The sequence below is a fragment of the Alexandromys fortis genome, unplaced genomic scaffold, assembly GCF_014885135.2.
Source record: "Alexandromys fortis isolate MF-2015 unplaced genomic scaffold, M_Fortis_MF-2015_v1.1 scaffold_7, whole genome shotgun sequence".
In the NCBI taxonomy this organism is placed as follows: Eukaryota; Metazoa; Chordata; class Mammalia; order Rodentia; family Cricetidae; genus Alexandromys; species Alexandromys fortis.
This window is the reverse complement of record NW_026067920.1, coordinates 17,857,906-17,879,469: the sequence shown is the minus strand read 5'-3', so window position 1 is coordinate 17,879,469 and position 21,564 is coordinate 17,857,906. Positions and strand designations below refer to the sequence as shown.

At 42.4% G+C, this 21,564-nt stretch overlaps 1 protein-coding gene across 2 annotated transcripts in view; it reads left to right on the top strand.

Annotated features, from left to right (window-relative positions):
- The first annotated feature begins 381 nt into the window (after nt 1-381).
- Plek (pleckstrin) overlaps nt 382-21,564 on the top strand; it is a 42,203-nt gene continuing 21,020 nt past the window's right edge. For both annotated transcript variants that reach the window (XM_050141267.1, XM_050141268.1), the window contains exons 1-6: nt 382-640; nt 15,842-15,997; nt 16,322-16,503; nt 17,119-17,210; nt 18,789-18,973; nt 20,577-20,681. In XM_050141267.1, the coding sequence (XP_049997224.1) occupies nt 599-640; nt 15,842-15,997; nt 16,322-16,503; nt 17,119-17,210; nt 18,789-18,973; nt 20,577-20,681 (762 nt within the window). In that variant the 5' untranslated portion in view covers nt 382-598. The remainder of the gene's footprint in view (nt 641-15,841; nt 15,998-16,321; nt 16,504-17,118; nt 17,211-18,788; nt 18,974-20,576; nt 20,682-21,564) is intronic.

Sequence of the window (21,564 nt, the reverse complement as noted above, 5' to 3'; positions counted from 1 at the left end):
TGGCACCTGTCTTTCTGGGACTGGGTTACTTTAGTATAACGTTTTTCATTTCTCTCCATTTACCTGCAAGCTTCATGCTTTCATTTTTCTTTACACCTGGGCCTCTTAAGAGTGTGGGGACAGGGGAGGGGTTGAGCACTCACCTGGCTGGGCTGGTGCACATGGAAATGTGGGGATGGAGACAGCTCCCTGGGATTTTTATTAAGGACTTTTAAAACCTCAAGAATGATTCCCAAGCAGGGCAGTGTCAACCATTAAAGTGTTCTTGTTCATCTCTTAGCATTTTTTTTTTTATTTTTAGGAGAAGAATTTTACAAATGATAATACAAATTTACATCTGGTAAATATTTAAATCAGTTGTACTACTTCATTTCCAGCATTAGGAAAGCATGGGTTGTTCAGCGGTCGAGTTCCTTTTTCTGACTTGTCACCCCACCGAGGGGAAAAGGATGTCATCACGTAGTCATCAGCAGCAGAGAAATTTCGAAAGAGACCTCCCTGAAAAAGGACAGCCCACAAGCACTTCGGCTCTCAAGAGGAGACAGAGCTCCTCGGTGAACACGTCTGAAGAGTGGTCCGGCGCGTCTGTCTGTCAGGCATGGAACCAAAGCGGATCAGGGAGGGCTACCTGGTGAAGAAGGTAAGTAGCAAAGTACTTACAGGGGTGGATGGACCTAGAGAGGGGCTTGCCGAGGATTGGCGCTGGCTTCATACAGTGCCCGTCCCTTGTGGGGATGTTCCATGTTGGATTGATTGAGCTGGAATGAGAGAGTAATGCATCATACTGCCGGTGTGTTGGAGTGGGGCAGTCTCCACACGTCCCACGATATATATATTCTTATAAGTAACTTAGCTCAGACTTCAGAACATTTGCCCCTCCAAGCCTGAGAATTCCAGACGGCAGGTGTGGAATGTAAAAATCCAGACGGCAAACTTTTTCATGATTTGAAACACTTTGCCTTTTGGTTTAAAAAAAAAAAAAAAGCCTCAAATTCTTCTGTAAGAGAAGTTAGCCATAGGACCGACTGCTTAGTTCTTATTTACACTGCAGGGTGGTGGAAGGGTTAGGGGTGGGTTGGGTGGGGGTAGGTGCGATAAACTGACAGAACATAGCTAAGTTCCTGGGCCTTCTCGGACTTACTGCACGAAAGACCTCGTGTTTCCGTTTCAAGGGTGTGAGCGTGGTTGGATGTGGTGATGGTGGGTGTGGGCTGCAATTTCTTACAACCTGAGTGAATTTGTAGAATAGATCGCCAACCTGATAGATGTATATCGCCTTAAAGAACACAAATGGAGGCGTGCGAATACTGAAGACTGTTTTGTGTCGTGGGATATTGAATCTTGTTAATGCTCCTTGTCTTTCTTCTGCTGCTGTGTGTGCTTTGAGTTGTGAAAGTTTCTTGCACGGCGCATTCACACGTAGGGGCTGCAGGCATCCTGTGGGCAGTACTCTGAGCATATAGACACACTCACATGACGCCAAGTGGGTTCAGCCGCTCAGAAATGTTGACTTCTGACTAAATCCATTAGTAATTTCCTAGCCAAATAAGCAGGCACTGTGACTCTTATTTTCCTTTAAAGCCAATTAAATTTATTAATTGGCTGGTTAATCAGTTTTTGAGATTGGGTCTTACTCTACACTCTTAATGTGTTTTTAAGGCTGACTCTGGACTGGTGCAAGAATCCTGACTTGGCCTTCCAGATGTTGGGATTCCAGGAATGAACAACCACACCCACAACTGCATCCAGCTGCGGTTATTCACTAATTAAATTTAATTATTGATTAATTAAATTTATTTAATTACAGTAAATAAATGTAACTTTACCTTAGAGTTGCATTTATTTCTCTTTCGTCTAAGGGCACTGAAGGGTACACATTATGATCTGGTTGCATTTTTACTTTGGGCTAGAAAGGAACAGTGAGGAGACTAAGATGCCCAGGCTTGTGGGCGTGACAGAGTCAGGAGAAATCCCCTCTCTTACTTTGGGCAGTGAGTTCTCTATTTAGCACCCTAGGGTTTTCCAGAAGCAAAGATAATCTCCATTGGTGGTCACAGTGTATCTGTTATGATGGCGAGAGTTACGAGTTGGGGCTGGAGAATACATGGGCCTTCAGTGTCTTCTCTTAGGCTAGCTGAACTTTGAAACACCCTTTCTAAAAAGAATATGTAAGTAAAACTGGGTGTAGGTTATTGGTAACTGGCACCCATGCCGTCCCTCTCTGAGAACTGAAAGGAACTGTGGTTGACTGACCTCTTCCCTGATCACACTGAGTATCATCTCACTTTGTGTGTGTGTGTTTCTCGGTGTCTGTGCGTCTGCGCGGGTTCACATCTTCCGTGGTGTGTGTACAAAGGTCAGAGGACGACTTGCAGGAGTCAGTTCTGCTCCCTCCCCACCCCGTGTGGGTTCTGGGAGTCTGACTCAGGTCGCTCTACTTGCTGGTACGCACCTTTGCCCGCTGAGTCACTTTGCTGGCCAGGCCTTGTTTTAATACGAAATGACAAAACTGACGTTATAAAGTGTGCGTGCTTAGACTTTATAGTCACTATACCACAAAAATATCGATGATTCAATCTGCAATACGTGAGGCCATTTCCCTTGAAAGTGGGGGTGGTAGGTTTAGGACTGTGACACACCTGGATTCAATAGTTTCTAATCAGTCACAGTAATTCTTCCCGATTTTTACCGCTAAGTAGAAGAGAATATAGTGAAACCTCACACTGATATTTCCACAAGTATGTCTCCCATAATTTTTGTGAAAATAGACACAAATATTACACTTAAGCTTGCATTATATTCAGTCTAATAGGCATCTTTCCATGCTGTTTTGCGTTGCCTCAGGGACACTTAGACACTTTTTTTGTAATATACAAAGATTTTTCTAAAATGTCGGCACTCTACTTTTGTTTGAAATTTCTTTCAGTGTTGGACTTCAAACCCAGGGCCTCACGTCTGGTTAGACAAAAGTCCTTTACCACTGAGATATACCCCTGATCCTCTAATTTGGCATCTTATAGAACTATTTGTTTCAGAAATAGTCTGTCAGTTGTAGATGTCAACCTAAAACTAGATTTCCTAATTAGGCATCAAAATTTCTAACTTCTTTATATTTTATGTTTCTTTCGGTTATAGACTATGTGGGTTAAAATCTATCGATCATCTATATATGTATATGTATGTATGTATGTATTGACCTATGTACTGTACCACCTTCTATCTATCTATCTATCTATCTATCTATCTATCTATCTATCTATCTATCTATCTATCTATCTATCATCTATCTACATATCAAGGAGCCCAGCCCACAGTAGGTACCACATAATTGAAGATGGACACAAGCAAGTACAATTCTCTACAACTTGTGAGATGTGTGATGGCTCCAAAACAATCCTGAGGAAAGAACCATGAGGATCTCCTTCTGTGAGGACTTTAGGAGTCATGGGTGTGGCTGCTCAGATGAAAGCTTGACAAATAATAATAATGGAAGTGATTTCCTCCTCTTTGCTTCTCTCTTCTATTCAGTTAAAGATTCCAGGGTAGGAATTAAACATGGCTTTCTCCTATGCCTTATGAAATAATTATTTTTGAGTTAGAATAGTTTGGTTTGAAAAATACAGCATTGGAAAATTCCCATGTGGGAATTTTATCAAGTCTTGGAGTTGACGGTCAATGGTATAAACTGTGATGTGTCCCTTCTTTGCTCCCCCTCTTTCTTTCTTCTCTTCCCCCCCTCTTTCTCTCTCTCTCTCTCTCTCTCTCTCTCTCTCTCTCTCTCTCTCTCTCTCTCTCTCTCTCTCTCTCTCTCTCTCTGCCTGTGTGCAGCATGCGCCAGGGTGTGTGTGTATTGAGCTCGGTGGACAGCTTGCCCGGGTCGTTTTTCTCCTCCACCATGTGGTTCCTGAGATTAGACCCGAGTCACCAGGCTTGGCATCAAGCACATTTCCTCCTGAGCCATCTCATGGGTGCATGTTTCTCTTTTGGCCTCTGTTAGAGATAACTGGCCACATTTCACAATGCGTGTTTCCTCTTTTGCTTCCTGGCCGAGATCCTTAAACAGAGAGTATGGTTAAGAAGGGGGGAAGAGAATGCGACTGCCATTTTTCAACCCTTCCATTCTAAATTGCCCTCCTTGCCTCGGAGTTTGTCACTTGTGGTTATTTTAAGGAGCATCTGTGGCCCTGTAGATACAGTTAGACCAAGTGGATCTTTCTTCAGTCTTAAAAGCCCACAGCAAGCAGGTGACTTGCTCGTGGTCAAACAGCTGGGAGAGGATAACGTGGGGTTCGAACCCAGGCTCGCCTAATAGCAAAGCCCCCATCTCATGTCCCCAGAGCGCTTTGAAAGGCACAGGTGTATTGCAAATAACACTGGGTTTAGCAATTCAGCTCTCTTTCTTTCTGATTAGGAGATTCATTTTTGAGAAATAAATAGTTGGATTATTTTTGATTACTTATGAATTATGTTCTTATGACTATAGCTTTAAAATGAGAGAGAATTCCTTCATGCTATGTCTCTCATGGCTAAAAGCTAGTTTCCATGAGAACAACCCAGCACTCTCTAGGTACTGAAGAACAGACTCAAGCAGTAGCTTAAGATTGGAATGTCTTGAGAGGTTGATAGACAACCCAAGAAATCAGGACAGGGTTCTGGGGGTGGGCTTCCAGAGACCTATGGTAGAAGGTGTATATTGTTGAGCCTGGTGTAAGGTATACATATATATTGTTGAGTTCAGGGCAAGGTCGATATTGTTGAGACCAGTGTTGAGCTAGTGTTGGGAAAAAGGAGTTTGGTGGGGGTAACAGGGAGTTAAGAGAGGCTGACGGCGGAAGGGGTGTTGATCAAAGTATATTATATGTTTGATATTGTTAAAGAATAAGTAGCTAAGCACTTGAACCAGAAGCGGGCAAGTCTGGGCTAATGAGAGCACAGAACAGACTGGATTTTCATCCCAGAATTTGTTCCTGCAGTCACGCTGTCTTCTGAACAGCATGAAATGATCCCTAAAAGTTTGCCTTCCCTTCTGGCGGTAGTTAACATGTGTGCTCACCACCTTAGGGGCAGCTCTAAGCACTTGGTGCATTCATTTACAGACCATTCCGAGGATAACCCTTGGGAATGGATATAGTTATCCATTCTCGCAGATGTGGATGCTGAGGGACAGAGAGGCAGAAGGTCTTGCTTAGGTCCCCAAGATAAAACTTGGCACAGCTGATGAGGATCCACGCAGTACATACAGCATCGGCATTGCCCAGTGCTGTTTGTAACCACTGCAACCAGTTTCCCTGTGATCCTCACGGGTTCAGACGGCAGTGACCTTATTTTTCAAAGAATCTCTTTCTCTGATAGATGGAACCCCGGGGCCAGAATTATTCATATTGTATTGCTTACAAAATTGGGCTCTGACCTGTCTGTATACCTTGTGGCCGTGTCTCAGGTCCGACCACAAGCTCACAGTGTGCTAACCTCATTTGAGTGAATTATATCCTCTAATGTTTGTAAGGAGAACTAGGCACTGATGCTCAGAAAAAAAAAAAATGAACAGTTTGCTGAAGGTCTCAGAACCTGGAGAGGACAAAGGTGAAATATGAGCGCATATCTAAAATTCAGGAAATCAGGCTATTAAGATCACTGCCTTTCTGTCCAGCTTGTTTAAATTACAGTACAGGGAAAGTACAGTCTGAGAGAATTTATTCACAGAAGACTATAACGCTGGATAGGCTTGTCCCCTTGCTTCGAAAAAGTTTATATACATGTAAAACAAGTCTCCTAGAAGTTGTACAAGTCGCAATGTGGATGATATGATTTAGAATGCACCAGAAATGAAAGGTTGATTTAATATAACCTCACGTAAAACAAAATGCCCCATAGGTATGGGGGAGTAGTGTAATGACGCACACTTCTTGTGTAGTTTTGAATGATGCACACTTCTTGTGTAGTTTTGGTCATCACAGAATTCTTTGAATTTGAGCTCTGCATGGACATGTAAATCGAGAAGTTTGAAGGAAAGGGGAAGTTAGAAGAGGTCTTCATTTCAGGAAGTATCTGGGAGGACTCTAAACACAAGAGTCTGCGTCCCTCAGCACCGAGCATCCAGTCCCGGCTTCTGTCAGTGCAGCTGGACGTACTGAACATGAGGTCACACTCCCTTCTGTTACATTCTGAAGTGTCTGAGAATGGAGACTCCATCGTGTTCAGTTCTATACTCTCGGTATGCAGGTCATGTCTAAAACGTAAGAGATGTCTCATCATTCCTGGACTGAACTTTCCTCATGGAAGAAATGCAATCATAGTAGATTTACAAGAGACTTAAAATGGACTTAAACATATAGAGTTAAAAGAGACCAGAGAATCTGGGTTCAGTCAGGCAGTAACATTTAAAGTATTCAAAAAAGGGGAAGAAGGCTTAGCTAAGGCAGTCCTTATATGATCACGTAACACAACTTAGTAGCAGTTACTATTTCTTTTGCATTAAGGAAGAGGATCTGGGGTTGTCATGGTAACCTGGTATTAGAATTTTTATGGTCTAGCAGTGCTACCGGAAAAAAAATGTGTAGACATCAGGGTAGAAAGGTATCTGAAACATGTAATTGAGTTTCTGATTTGTGCCTTATATTTTATCAATATATCAATTAATATTCAATATTTTTCTTGCCAGAGAGCTGACAAATTTAATGTTTTCCTCTGATTGGTGCAAATAAAAATGTTTTCTGAAACTTTAACCCACTGTAACTTCCAAGTAATCTAGAAGCTGAGTGTAGTATCTCATCCTAGTACTCAAGAGGCTGAGGCAGGAGTATTGCCACAGGTTCCAGGTTAGCCTGAGCAATGTAGGTGGGGATGGAGAAAGGACAATGATAGGTTCAAGGTCACCCTCAGCTACACAGTGAGTTTGAGGCTAGCCTGAGCTATCTCAAGGAACAAAACTAAATCTAAAACCCAAAGCAACCACTACCACTACCAACAATAAATAATCCCTAAATTAAACTAAATACATTTGAGCAAAATACTTTTCTGTTTTGCCTTGGTCTAAAACTATTCAATTTCTCCACCAATTTTCCTGCAGAGATAGTGCCACCAGGGAATCCTCTTGTGAACCAATTCCAGTTGATTTGTAGCTGTCCTGGTCCCTGAATGAGACATTGGTCCCCAAGACACCCAAGAGGCATAGAATTTGCACAATTAGTCTATACTTAGGAAAAGCAGAGCCAAGTGATACATTCAATGTGGCACACTGGGAAGAGAAACAGGCCACTGTGTTTTCACGCATTGACATGAGGTTTCAGTAGAAATAGGAAAGTATACACAATAAAGCATCATTGCTGACCCTGCCCATCACTGTCCATTATTATCTGAGCTCCAGGAGTCCTGGAAGATGAGCTGGTAAGTTGTTAGAACTGTGCAAAATCTCTTCTAGGGTGGCAAGTTTGTCTTTGAGCTGGCACAGGAGCACCAGCCTTCCCTCTGCCCCCAGTATCTGATGTTTGAGGAAATCCTAATAGTGGGATGTCCACTGTCTGATAGCCCTAGGGAGGGGGAATCTGTGTACAAAGTGTTCTGTATTCTTTCCTGCTCCATTAGTTACAATTCCTCTCTGTTTTTAGATCTCAGTTTTGACTGATGTAGGGGACGGTATGCTTGAGCTGGTGTGAAGGTTCCTGAAATATGCCTGGAGCAGAAACAAATATGATACATGGAACATAAGTAGGACCAAAGTCAGAAAAGATAGTTCCAGGTGACCACACGTAATCACCACTTCTCCAGCCTCTCTGTTTACTTACTTTTAAAGGACTAGAACAATTTTAGTGACAGGACGTCACTAGGAAGTTTAGTCTGCCCTCAAAATTGCCAGCTTCCTGCTTCAGATGGGATGACCATCAGGTTCCACCATGACCAACATGACTTTATTTTCATTCTGAGCACTCTGTCCTCCCTCCCCGCCCCCGAGAGACATTTCTGGATTGGCTGATGAATGTAACTGTAGGAACCTAATTCCCGACCAAGCCTACAATTAGCCCTTTAAATTTTCATGTTAAGTTTGCCTAGCAGAATGTGAGTTGGAATTATTCTCTGCACATTTAGCAAAGGATATTTTAAGAACTTAATCATCTTTCAAAGGTATGACAGGACCTAGGACTTAATGACAGAGCTTGTTTTCTTTTTTAAAAGTGTTTTTTTTTTTAATATTTTGTCCTATTATTTTTTCTACTTAATTATATTTCCTAAAATACTTAATGCAATCCGTTTTAATGTAGTTTTCAAATCCCATTGTTCTATGGTTAATCGCTGCTAATTGGACATGAAATTTAAAGTTATGTCCCTAGGATTCGAGACAAATTTTGTGATGGTTCATCATTTGATGTGTTTTTGAAGCAACAACATATTCACTCAGCCGTGTTCAGAAAGACTTCTGTTTTCCCTTTGAAGTTGAGTATTGTTCTTTCAATGTCTGTGATTGTGCTGGGATTTTGATGGCATTGCATTGAATCTGTAGATTGCTTTTGGTAGGACTGCCATTTTTATTACCTTAATCCTACCTATCCAAGAGCATAGAAGATTTTTCTATTTTCTGATATTGTCTTCGATTTCTTTCTTCTTGTCAGACAGGTCTTTCACTTGTTTGGCTGGATTTACATCAAGATACTTTATATTTTTGTGGCTATTGTAAAGGGTAATGTTTCTCTGATTTTTTCTCAGCCCTTTTATCTTTTGTATATACGAGGAGTACTGATAATTTTTTTTGAGTTAATCTTGTATCCTGCCACATTACTGAAGAGGTGTTTATCAGCTGTAGGAATCCCCTGGTAAAATTTTTGGGGTCACTTGTGTATACCATCATATCATCTGCAAATAGTGAAAATTTGACGTCTTTCCAATTTGTATCCCCTTGATCTCTTTTTGTTGTCTTATTGCTCTAGCTAGACTCTCAAGTACTATATTTAATAGATATGTATAGAATGGATATCCTTGTCTTGTTTTTAATTTTAGTGGAATCGTTTTGAGTTTCTCTCCATTCAGTTTGATGTTGGTTGTTGGCTTGCTGTATATTGCCGACATATGTTTAGGTATGTTCCTTATATCCTTGCTCTCTCCAAGATCTTTATCATGAAGGGTTATTGGATTTTGTTGAAGGCTTTTTAAACATCTAATAAAATAAAGAATAACCAGACTACAGTCCACAGTTCCAGAGAAGCTAGGTAATAAGTGGGACCCTAAGAGGTAAATGCATGATTCACCCTAGGAAGGGGAGATAGAAAAGATCTGGGTTAGTCTGGTGACAGGTCAGAAGAAGAGGGGAGGGGATGGGGTAAGAACATCAGGGAACAGGATGTTTGTGTTGTGGGAGGGATGAAGAGGGATAGCAATGAAAGAGACATCTTGACAGAGGGAGCCATTATGGGGTTAGGGAGAAGTCTGGTGCTAGGGTCACAAGGATGACCTCAGCTAAGACCCTAAGGAATAGCGGAGAAGGGACCTGAAACAGCCATCTGTAATCAGATTGATGACTACCCTAACTGTGATCATAGAACTGTCATCCTGTAACTGATGGAAGCAGATGCAGAGATCCACAGTCAAGCTCTGGGCTGAAATCCCAGAGGCCAATCAAAAAGAGGGAGGAGGGGGACAAGATCATGACGGTGAAACCCACAGAGTCAGCTGACCTGAGCTTGTAAGACCTCACGGACACCAGACTGACAGCTGAGGAGCCTACATGGAACTGAACTAGGCCTTCTGCATGGGTGACAGTTGTGTGGCTTGATGTGTTTGTGGGACCCCTGGCAGTAGGACCAGGATCTAGCCCTGGTACATGAACTGGCTTTTTGGAGCCCATTGGTGGGATACCTTTTTCTGCCTTGATGCAGTGGGGAGGAACTTGGTCCTGCCTTGTTGATATGCCAGGCTTAGTTGACTCCCCATGGGAGGCCTTACCCTCTCTGAGGAGTGAATGGGGTAGGGGTGGGGGAAACAGGAGGAGGGGAGGAAGGGGACACTGTGGTTGGTATGTAAAATCAACAACAACAACAGGCTGGAAGAGTGACAAGTGCTCTTAACCACTGCTCCATCTCTTCAGCCCTGAAACGTTTCTTTTCTTTCTATTTGCATTATTTTGTTGATTTAAGCTTATTCATCTAGTATTCCATACCCCAACACTAATGAACACTTGATACTCAGGTATTTTTAAATAGATTTTTTATTTTAGCTTTTGGTTTTTCGAGACAGGGTTTCTCTGTCGCTTTGGAGCCTGTCCTGGAACTAGCTCTTGTAGACCAGGCTGTTCTCGAACTCACAGAGATCTGCCTGCATCTGTCTCCCGAGTGTTGGGAATAAAGGCATGAGCCACCGCCTCCCGGCTAAATAGATTTTTTGAAGTCTAGCAGAGTAATGGCATATGAGTGACATCCCTACACATGAGTCATTCCACTTTGCCCTTACTCATTTCCTCCACCATCACCTCCCCCATGCCCTCTCACACCCTCCTGCTGGTTCCCCTCCCTTGCCAGCTGCTCACTCTTCTGCTTACCTTATACTCTCTTATTTTCCATGCAATCTCTTCCTCCCTCTCATGGTCTGTTCTCTAATTTCATCACACACACACACATGCACACACACACACACATGCACACACAGACAATATACATACAGATGTATACACACATGGACACATATATAGAGAGAGAAGTACACACACATACACAAAGACACACACAGACACACACATACAGTGGCACACACAGACAGACATATACACAGATACGTATATACACACATACATCTACAGAGACAGAGACACAGAGAGAAATTCACACACATATAGACATACACACAGACACACACATACACACAGACACATAGGCACACACAGACAGATAGACATATACACATACACACAGAGACAGAGAGAAATACACACAAGTATAGATAGACATATACACATTTGTACACACACACACAGACACATATGTACACACACACATATAGCTTGAAATCTAGGTGCCACATGATACTTTTTGTGTCTAGCCTACTTCACTTGACACAATACTTTCCAGCTATATCCACTTTTTTGCAGATGTCACAGTTTCATTTTTGGTTGCACCATTGTAAAACTTTGTATGTGTCTTTATTCATTCAGCTGATGATGGTCATCTAGGCTGGTTCTTTGACCTGGCTCTTGTAAATTGTGCAGCAGACTTGGCAGAATTTAAGCAGTGGTTTCTAGATGTCAGATAGCTTGTCCAGCCACGTATATGGGTAATTTTATTAAATAGCCAAACAATCACTAAGATGTAGTAGATATTCGTATCTCCATTTTCCAGAGGCTTAAAAATAAATGTGCTTAAGTGGTATTTTTAGCAAGTATTGGGTGTGAGCTAGACCAGCTCAGGGCCTTCAGTCACCTACAGACATGCTGTCTTAGAGATGTTATATTTATGTCTTTAGTTTGTTTAGCAAGATGTGGTTTAGAAATACTCTCTGCACATTTAAGAAGAAGATACCCCTCTTTACCTTAGGGTCTGTGTTATCTCTACAGCCTACGGCAAGGGTGGCGACTCAAAACTCTTCTGGCTTCATAACCCAACTCTTCAATATATTTTACAAAACCTAAAAAAAAAAGTCTTACTAGAATAGATTATCTTACCCAATTTCAGTCTTTTTCCTTGGCTTGCTATTAATGTACATGCTGTTTATTGGGCTCTAGGTAATTGTTTTGAAAATCAATTGCTCTTATTAGTCTCTGTTTAAAAAACTCGAGTGTGTGCATAAGTCTTTCCCTAACTCTAGTGAATTTTAACATAAGTGAGTACATACTAAGGACATTAACCTTGAACTCAATGAGGGTGTATTGTCAATATCATGCACCTTCAATTCATTTCCAGTTTTTATAAGTGTTTAAAAAATAAACAAAAATTCATTTTAAATATAATCACATCTCATCCTTTATAACTTTTTTGTGTTATGTATGCACTAAGATACATTATATCAGGTGCTATGAGGATGACCGATTACTCACTGGGAACTCCAAATATGACTCATAACCTAAAACCTACCTATTGTGAAGGACTCTGTGTTATGTGCAAAGTGACTAAAATATTAAATTACTGTTTAGCTGTGTATATAAGGTGTGTATGGAACACAACTGAATTCCTATTAGTTTTGGGTTCCATTCTCAAAATATATGTTTTCCAAAACCTGAAAAAATAAAAAAGTCTGGCGCAATGGTGGTCCCAGACATCATTTTGGAAGCATCCTGTCAGTTTGTCTGTCTCTCTGTCTGTCTATCCTATTCTATCTATCTATCTATCTATCTATCTATCTATCTATCTATCTATCTATCTATCTATCCATCCATCCATCTATCATTTATCCATCTATCTATCTGCCTACTTCCCTACCTACCTATTTATCACTAAGTTGAGAAACTGATCCAGATTCTGGAATTACTTAAAATCACTCAAGAACCCAAATGAAGATCACATCTGAAGGGAAGAGAAAAAGCATTAATAAGGAGTTAAGAGACCAGGGTTCTAGTGTCCATTTCTGTTAACTGGGCAAATGTACTAGGACAAGTACTTCTACATCAGGTTCATTCTTTGGGTAAACAGAAGATTAAAGACAGAAAGGGAAATATATAGGCATCAACACTAGTAGGTGCTCTATTAGGCTGTCTGAGTGACAAACTGGTGACTTGCAGCAGTTGCACAAAGGACAGAGAAGTGACCCTAAGTCTCACTGTAACTCACCATTCCACTAGGAGGAGCAGTATGGCTTGCAGTAGCAATAAGCTCTTTCATACAAAGGATCTGCCTCCTCTGTGTCCTAAAGGCCCCACATTAGCTTTCTCACACACTGCCAGGTATTTGTCTATGGACACCATGTGTGCATTCCAGCTTTTCCACCTCCCTGCCCAGTGAGGCTCTCCTCACACTTTTTAATGGTGGGTGTTCTACTGAACACACAACACCATCTCACTGTGGTCTGAATCTCTGTTCCCCTGATGAAGAATGATGCTGATCTTTTTTTTTTTTTCTGTAGGATTTTGGATGTCTTCTTGAATGATATACCCATTTAATGCTGTTATCCTTTTAAAACATTTGACTTCTTTTACTTAATAGTTTTGAAGGTATATGGATTGTAAATTAAAATAATTGAAGTTGTAAACCAGAAAGAATTTAATTAAACTTATTTCGTGTATTGTCAAATAGTTTTTATTTTTGGAAAAGGCTAATCATTGTTAGCCTGGCCTGTCTTACTTCTGGGGCTGAAAATGATTGTGCGTTTCAGCAGAAAAAATTTATTTTAGGACAAGAATAAAGGAAGCATCTGAACAAGCAAAATGACAGTCCTATCCACATTTATCTTCTTTGCATAAGTAGTTTCCCTGTTGACAACTAGATCCTTTTATGGGGTCTTTGTGTTTCAAGATGCACAGCAGGATCTGCTGGGAAATGGTTGATAATTCTATCTGTGGTAGTTAAAACAGCGGGCCACTGTGAGTCAAAGGGGATAGGCCGAGAAGTTACCCCTTCCTTTCTAAACTGTCTAAGCACAGAGGCCAGAAAGGGCTTCCTTGATCTAGCACAATGGTGAATTTGAAAACATAATTTTACTAACCCTTTGGCCATTTCATAAACTATGTATTCATTATATTCCTCCCTACTCCTCCCCTTAACGCCTACCAGATCTACATCTACATCCTTGCCTGTTCTTCAGAGCTTTCTGTCCCTTTCTTTCTTTCTTTCTTTCTTTCTTTCTTTCTTTCTTTCTTTCTTTCTTTCTTTCTTTCTTTCTTTCTTTTTGTTATCCATTAACTCTAATTTGTGCTACCCCTTTCTTCCCAGGTGTGGAGCCATCCACCAGAGTGTGGCTCACTCACCAGGGCCCACACCTTTAATGAAAGCTGACTGTCCCTTCCAGAGAAGTCACAGTGTCTCTAGCTCCTCAGTCGGAGGCGGAGGCTTGTGAACTCTTCCCTCTGTAGGTTAGAATGGCGACTGGCTTTATCGCTTGAAGATCTTCTGCCTGCAACCACCACTGTTGAGTTCCTGAATTTAGGGTCCCTGTAACGTTCAGAGGGCAGTGTTTGCCTCTGGTCCTCTCTGACCTCAGGTTCTTGTCATCTTTTCACCCTTTTTTCTACTGTGGTCCCCGAGCTTTGGGGGGAGGGTATGATACAGATGTTCCATTTGTGGCTGAGCACTCACTGACATGTGTTCTCTGCACTTTAACCAGCTCTGTCTTTCTTATTAAGTACTGTCCACTGCACAAAAAGCCCCCTGCTCAGGTCTGAGAGACTGATCTACAGGAAGAGAGACACATCTAGAGGCAGTTTGATATTTGGCAGAACAACATTAGTAGGCTCAGTCGTGGAGCCTATGATTTCCCAACGGTGGGTTCTTGGTCAGATTTCCAGTACCAGCCAAACCCTTCATTCCTACAGAGTGTGCCTTAAGCCCAACCAGGCAGTATTGGCTAGTTCCTTCCTTCTCCCACATGCTTGAATTGTGGTCGTCAGGCTGGGTAGCAAGAGCCTTCATCGGCTGCACCACCTCACAAACCTTTCTGTTAAGAATTTATCTGCCTGTCTTGTGGAGAGGGGACGAAAAGCAGTCATAAATATTTTTGTTAAAAAGGTTTTTATTTTTGTTTTTGAGCTAACTACTCCCCACAAGTTGTCCTCTGACCACCACACATATGCTATGACACTTCATATGCACACACACACACACACACATGCATACGCACACACGAATTTAAAAATAAAACAGAAAAACTTGCTGACAGTTCCTACAAATAGCTGTAGGGTAAGAGTGTGGTTTTTTTGGTAAAGAACAGAGGAAGGTGCTCTAGGTGACAAAGCAGACCATGAGAAGGACCAACCATGTTTCTCAGTAAAGAGTATTAGATACCAGCATTTGGGAACTTAGAAAACAAGTCTTCTTTGTCATTATTTTAATGAATGTGAGCTATGTGCTCAGTAACATGAACAAAAGAAAGGACCCGCTAATGCAGATTTCTGCCACGGAAAGATAACCACACTGTGGCATTTTAACTTTAATAAAGGCGCTGGTTAGATTTTAACTTGACACAAACCTAGACATATCTGAGGAGAGTTGCTCTCAGCTGAGCAGCTGCCTACATCAGACTGGCCTCTGGGTCATTCATACAGAAGAACTCAGTCTAGAACGGGAGAACATAGGAAAGGAAGCAGCAGAACATGCCCGGGACAGCCAGCCAACAGGCGGCATTCCTCCTTGGTCTCTGATTCAATTCCTGTCTCTAGGCTTCTGCCTTGAGCCCCTGTCTTGACTTTTCTCCATGATGGATTGTAAATCGCGAGTGGAAAGAAACCCTTTCCTGAGCAGGTTGCTCTGGGCAGTTTTTTTTTTTTTTATTATTTATTTTTAATTTTTTTTTCACAGTAGCAGAAAGATAACCCAGACTGGCTCTGAAATGAAGCATACAACAAAGTTTTAGGATGCAAAGGACAGTCAGTGAGAAAAGTGGGAGGTGACCTTCAAATCAAGGCCACAAAGTGTGGTTTGGAAAGTCTTTCCCATGAGGCCTTGAGGATGGAGAAGGGAAGGAAGGTCAAAGAGAGGCCGAACTTGAAAAGGGCACATAGAGAATACGACCAGCTCATGCAAGCAGCAAGGTAGGAAATGCAATGGTGTCCCAAGAAGTCATCACTTTGAGAAAATTTATGGTGAGTCAACAGAGGTTATCACAAAACATGTTTAAAGTGAACTTCAAGAAGATAGGGATCTGTTCTGTTAATTGGAAAATACAGATACAAATCATCGTGTCTACCCAGCTTCTTAGCTCTTTTTCGTCATTACAGGGAAGCGTCTTTAGCTCCTGGAAGCCCATGTGGGTTGTGCTCTTAGAAGATGGAATTGAGTTTTATAATAAGAAAAGTGACAACAGCCCCAAGGGAATGATCCCTCTGAAAGGAAGCACTCTCACTAGCCCCTGTCAGGACTTCGGCAAAAGGATGGTGAGTGCAAATCCCTAGCCACGATGACACTTGTGTCACCTGCTGACCTTGGATGGCCTTTTCAGATTCTGCCTCCTGGCCCTCTCCTCCCTGCTCCATCCTTGAGGCTCAGCTTATGGGCCTCTCTGTCTGTGTCACATGCTGACTTTGAAGTCTACTTACATTTTAGTAGTGCCTTCTGAACAAGTGTCTCCTCTTGTCAACATCCACATCTTAGTACGGCGCTGGACTCTCTCTTTGAGACAAATTGTTTGTATCAACTGCTATGTGTCTTAAGGGGCCTTGGAAGGGGTCGTTTCTAATGGGATCTCTTTTGATTTTCAGTTTGTGTTTAAGATCACTACAACCAAGCAGCAGGATCACTTCTTCCAGGCAGCCTACCTGGAGGAGAGAGATGCTTGGGTTCGGGATATAAAGAAAGCCATCAAATGCATTGAAGGAGGCCAGAAGTTCGCAAGAAAATCCACAAGGAGGTCCATTCGTCTGCCAGAAACCATTGACTTGGGGTAATTTTCTGAGTTTGCCATTCGCCACCTTTTGAGTTTCCTTTCCTCTGTGATCTGAGAAATCCTGTTTCAAAGCTTCCTTTGGCCATCTTTGATGACAGCCCCTCTAACGCCTAGGAGCTGAGGAGAAAGGTGTGTGGTATATGGGGAGAGGAGAATAGAGATAGAGGTGAGAAAGAGAGAGGACAAAAATGCCTGAGAAAGAATGAAGGGGAGAATAGAGAGAGGGAAGAAAGAGGAGAGGGAAGGAATAAGAGGAAGAGGAGAGAGAGAGGATGAAGAAAAGAGAGAGAGGACAACAGAGTGGTTGTTTTATCTATGAAGTTGCTGGGTCATAAGACTTTAAAGCATTGGTATCTGCAGGACATGCCAGATTCAAACTATTGCAGGGGCTTTAAAGATCTTTGTTCCTGCAAAATTGACCTTGGGAACTCTTAACCTTTGGCACATAGCAGGGTCACTCTCCATCTTAAGAGCAGGATTAAATCAGCAAAGAGAGTATTGAACTGAAGAGATATTAAGTGCATCTGCTAAATGCTTTACACTGGAGGTATCCCTGAGGCGGTTCACCCTTCTAAATTCTCCTTACTCACCTCTGCTTTTGTCTCTGTGCAGGGCTTTGTATCTCTCTATGAAAGACACTGACAAAGGAATAAAGGAACATAATCTGGAGAAGGACAAGAAGGTTTTTAATCACTGCTTCACAGGTAAAATGACGTGCGCTCCCAAAGTGGGCAGAAACTAGGAAGCGGTCAATGCCCACATGCAATGGTGTACCTTGACTATCACACGCTATCACCTGCCGGAGGTCTTTCAGACTTCAGCACAGACTCAAGTGTGAGAACATACAAAATGAAGGTCCAGCAATTGGACATGCAACTGAAGCTGCAGGTTACTGAAACCCCAGTGGGGTTCGTTCCTGCTGTCTCCTGTAGAGCTGTGAGTGCTGAAAGCTGAAATGCTTGTCTTCACAGAGCAAGAAAAGTGGGGAAAAAACTTCATGTGTGAAAGTCATGGAGGGCTCGGTCTCTGAAAGGGACACATGGCTCTTTCAGGAGTCCTGTACCCAATGCGCCAGTGTCCCAGGACTAGAGGGTTACTAAGTTGGTTGTCACAGCTGAACTTGAAAAGAACGCCCTTTATAAATACAAAGTTTCACTTGTAGCTTGCTCGTAACTCAACTGATAGGTTCTCTTCATTCCATTCCCTGTAATTTTCTCTTGAGGTAAAAGTTAAATAAAATGACTGCTCAAGGTCTATGCCAGATTCTTTAAAATGTACAGCAATAAACACAAGTAGTGTAATCAAATTTTAATTTAGGACACATATTTTATTATGTTATTTGATAATTAAAAATTTGAAGTGTCCCTTTGGCACTTTGGCAGATTCCCTCCCTCCCTCCCTCCCTCCCTCCCTCCCTCCCCTCTCTCTCTCTCTCTCTCTCTCTCTCTCTCTCTCTCTCTCTCTCTCTTTCTTCCTGGTTTCTCTGTGTAGCAGCCCTGGCTATCCTAGAACTCACTTTGTAGACCAGGCTGGCCTCAAACTCACAGAGTTCTGTGTATCTCTGCCTCCCGAGTGCTAGGATTAAAAGCTTGCTCCACCATGCTGGGGTTTGATGGATTTCTTAAAGTGTCACCAGTCTTTCCTCACTGCCCCATATCTTCCTTCTACTCCTGCTTCCTCTTGACCTCTTCTCACCAGCTCCATCTCTGCTGCCAGGGGCTGCAGTGTGCTCGCAAGCTTGTCCATATTGCTGCATCCTTGCCTGTGCCAGAGCCTCAGACCCTATTTCCTATGCTTGCAAATCTCATATTTTAGTTCTTGGCCCAGTTACTTTCTCTATAGATCCTTTTTTGTTTGGATCCAGTCATTCATTGTACCACAGTACTGACTTACAGCAGAATTCTCTAACTTTAATGCTTGCGTTTTCACTAGGGAACCTGCCCACTGCCCATCTACTGTTTTGTACAAGCTCAGTAAATCTGTAACTTAGTGAAAATGATCTTTTAAATTGTGTTTCTTTTAAAAGTAGGATGTGTGTGTTTGTGTGTACATGTGTGTATGTGTGTGTACATGTGTGTGTGTGTGTGTGTGTGTACTTTAACTTTTACACAATTCATTTTGTTTCCAAGTATCTGTCTCATTAATTTTCTTTTTGCTTCTTGGAGTAGCAGGGAAGTTGAGACAAGAGGAACACCTGTGAGCACCGGAGCAAATGTGTGCTTGGCTTTCAGTGGCTGGTGGCTTGGGAAAGAGTTAACTTCCCCTCTGATGTCCTCATCCAGGTAGTGAGGTCATTGACTGGCTAGTTTCTAACAAGTTGGTCCGGAATCGCCAGGAAGGCCTCATGATTTCTGCATCACTGCTCAGTGAAGGGTACCTGCAGCCTGCTGGGGATTTGTCTAAAAATGCAGCAGATGGAATAGCTGAGAACCCCTTCCTGGACAACCCGGATGCTTTCTACTACTTTGTAAGCATGAAAAACTTCCTGCTTGACTTTCCTGACATAGGATCAGGATAGATTTTCTATGAATATCAGCTTAGCGCCACCTATGCAAGCAGAATGTTTGGTCCAAAGCAGAACTGATGGGTGAGAAGGCTGCAGAAGAAGCCAGCCAGAGTCAAAAAGTTAATAACAAGCTGCTGGGATGCTCCCTGGATGCAGGTGCTTGTCCTGAGTTCAATCCCCAGAACTTACATGGTAGAAGGGAGAACCAACTCTAACTCTTGCAAGTTGTCCTTTGACCTCCATACCCACTTGAAAGCAGGCACATGCTCATACATAGTCAAACTCACATCAACACACACACACACACACATATATATATATTTTTTAGTCAAATGCTATAAGCTACGGAAGCACAGTTCTATAAAGCTTCTATTACACTGGCACTTTCTAGACCTAGCAGCTGCTCCCTCAATGCTACCTTCTTCAAGTGACTGGGCTGGAAGGAAGCGATTGTTTACTTGAGTAGTTGTCTCTGAAGGCACTTTTGAAATCTTGCGCCTTTTGTTCTGATTTAAGCAATCATTCCTTTAGGAAGGTGTGTGTGTGCAGCTACGTGGCATATGTTGTCCTTGACAAAGGGAGCACGGCAGTGGCAAGGTAACAGTGCCAGCCCTGGTATGATGTCCTTCTCACAGGGCTGCCCATGAAATCACAGATGTGATGAGCTGTCTGTCTGTGTATACAATCAAACAGGCACCGTGCTTCTGCATGCGTTTCCCCCATGGCCTTGCATGCCTCCTATGTCATGCCTACCGAGATTGCGAAACCTCATCTTATGTAACAAGAGCCTAAGTTGCCATCACATGGCCATGTCAGCAACTGTGGATTTCTAGGGGGATTTTTGACAGTTTTGTTTCTATTTTGAATCAGAATGTAGAAGTTCGGAAAGCTATGTGAAGAGCCACCCTCCTTACACAAGCGAGGTGAACAGCCCAGAGAGTGTTTCATTTCACTTCTGCGGGAGGTCCACAATCAGTACTTTTCATGCTTCAGACCCTTGGTCTATCTTTTATTGCCATTTATTAAGGCTACAAAGATTAAGGATACTAAATTAGCTCTCCGCAGCTGCTACTCCTCTGTGAGGTTTGATACTCTCTTTTTGCTCAGAAAATCTCCAACTATCCTGACCGCAGGGGCTGAGGTGACGCACACACCCTTGGTTCTCTCAGGGCTAGAGATGGAGCTGGGTGACAAGTCACAGCGGAGAGCGTTTTATCAGGTGTTGCCAGTGTGATTTCAAACATGTGGCTTGAAGTCCCATGAGAAGTGAGAACTATGTCTCCAGAAGAAGACTGAGACAGACTTAGGACATAGCCTGGAGAATCATAGAAAATCAAAGGATATTGACCAGATCATCCTGGGATAGAGACACAAAAGGAGCAGGATCCAGGGGCAGGAAAATGGGGGATGCTTAGATAGCAAACCCAGAGTAACCTTGAAGTAACCTTCATGTCATGGCACACTCAGCAGCATGGAGGGAAAGTGTCTGGCAGGAGCGGGTACAGACATCGGTATGGCATTATTCTTGAGACCCGTAAGAACCTGCTGTGTGGTTTCCCAACAGCCGGACAGTGGATTCTTCTGTGAAGAGAATTCCAGTGATGAGGATGTGATTCTGAGAGAAGAATTCAGGGGTGCTATCATCAAGCAGGGATGTTTACTGAAGCAGGTGAGTGACTATCACTATTTTCCTCCCTCCTTTTTCAAGCCTTCTAATTTTTTCCCCAAAATTGCCAACGTGAGCTGAGGATGGTGGTGTATATCTATAATCCCGGCACTCATAAAGCTTAATTAACCATAAAGATTGCAGTAAGCTCAAGGCCTGGCTAGACTAAATAGTGAGACTTTATCTCCAAAGGGTAAAAGAAACAAATGAAAAAGAAAAAAAAAGTTGGCATTATTAAATAGAAGCTAGTTTACTGACTAATAACCAACCAGAAAAGTATTTCTGGTGATGAAAAGTATTTTAAGAAAATATTGTTCTTTCTTTAATAGCGAAGCATAAGTTGGCCAAGAGATGCCAGTCAAAAGATAAAGACATTTCATGATGTAGTACTTCAAAGTGATCAGAAAATAAGAACGGGCCGCACTATATGGTAATCTTTAAGAACAAGGAAGTACTGTTCCAGACTGTGGTGAAGCCTGGTGAGACGGAGAACTATGGCACGAGGCCAGCTCTGTAGGTATAGTGGGCTAAGGTCAGGTCCTGTTGGAGGGCACAGGCACAGTGTAGGTGTGTGTGTGTGTGTGTGTGTGTGTGTGTGTGTGTGTGATTATGTGCAATTTCAGATATTCATGATCATTCTTTGAGGCTAGGGTTGTGGTAAACTGAAGCTCTCCACAGTTCTAGGTGCCCAGGGCTGTGATGGTAAGAGTTAAGAAAGCACAAGGTCTCTTCGCAAGAAGTCATACTGGAGGGGTGGCTTATCTTCCCAACCCCCAAAATTAGTGCAAAAGAATCCTCCTTACCACCCTCAACTCAAAATATGGGATAACTTTAGGTAATATACCATAGTATCTTGTGACTGTTTCGTTTAATCTGTGCTCACAAA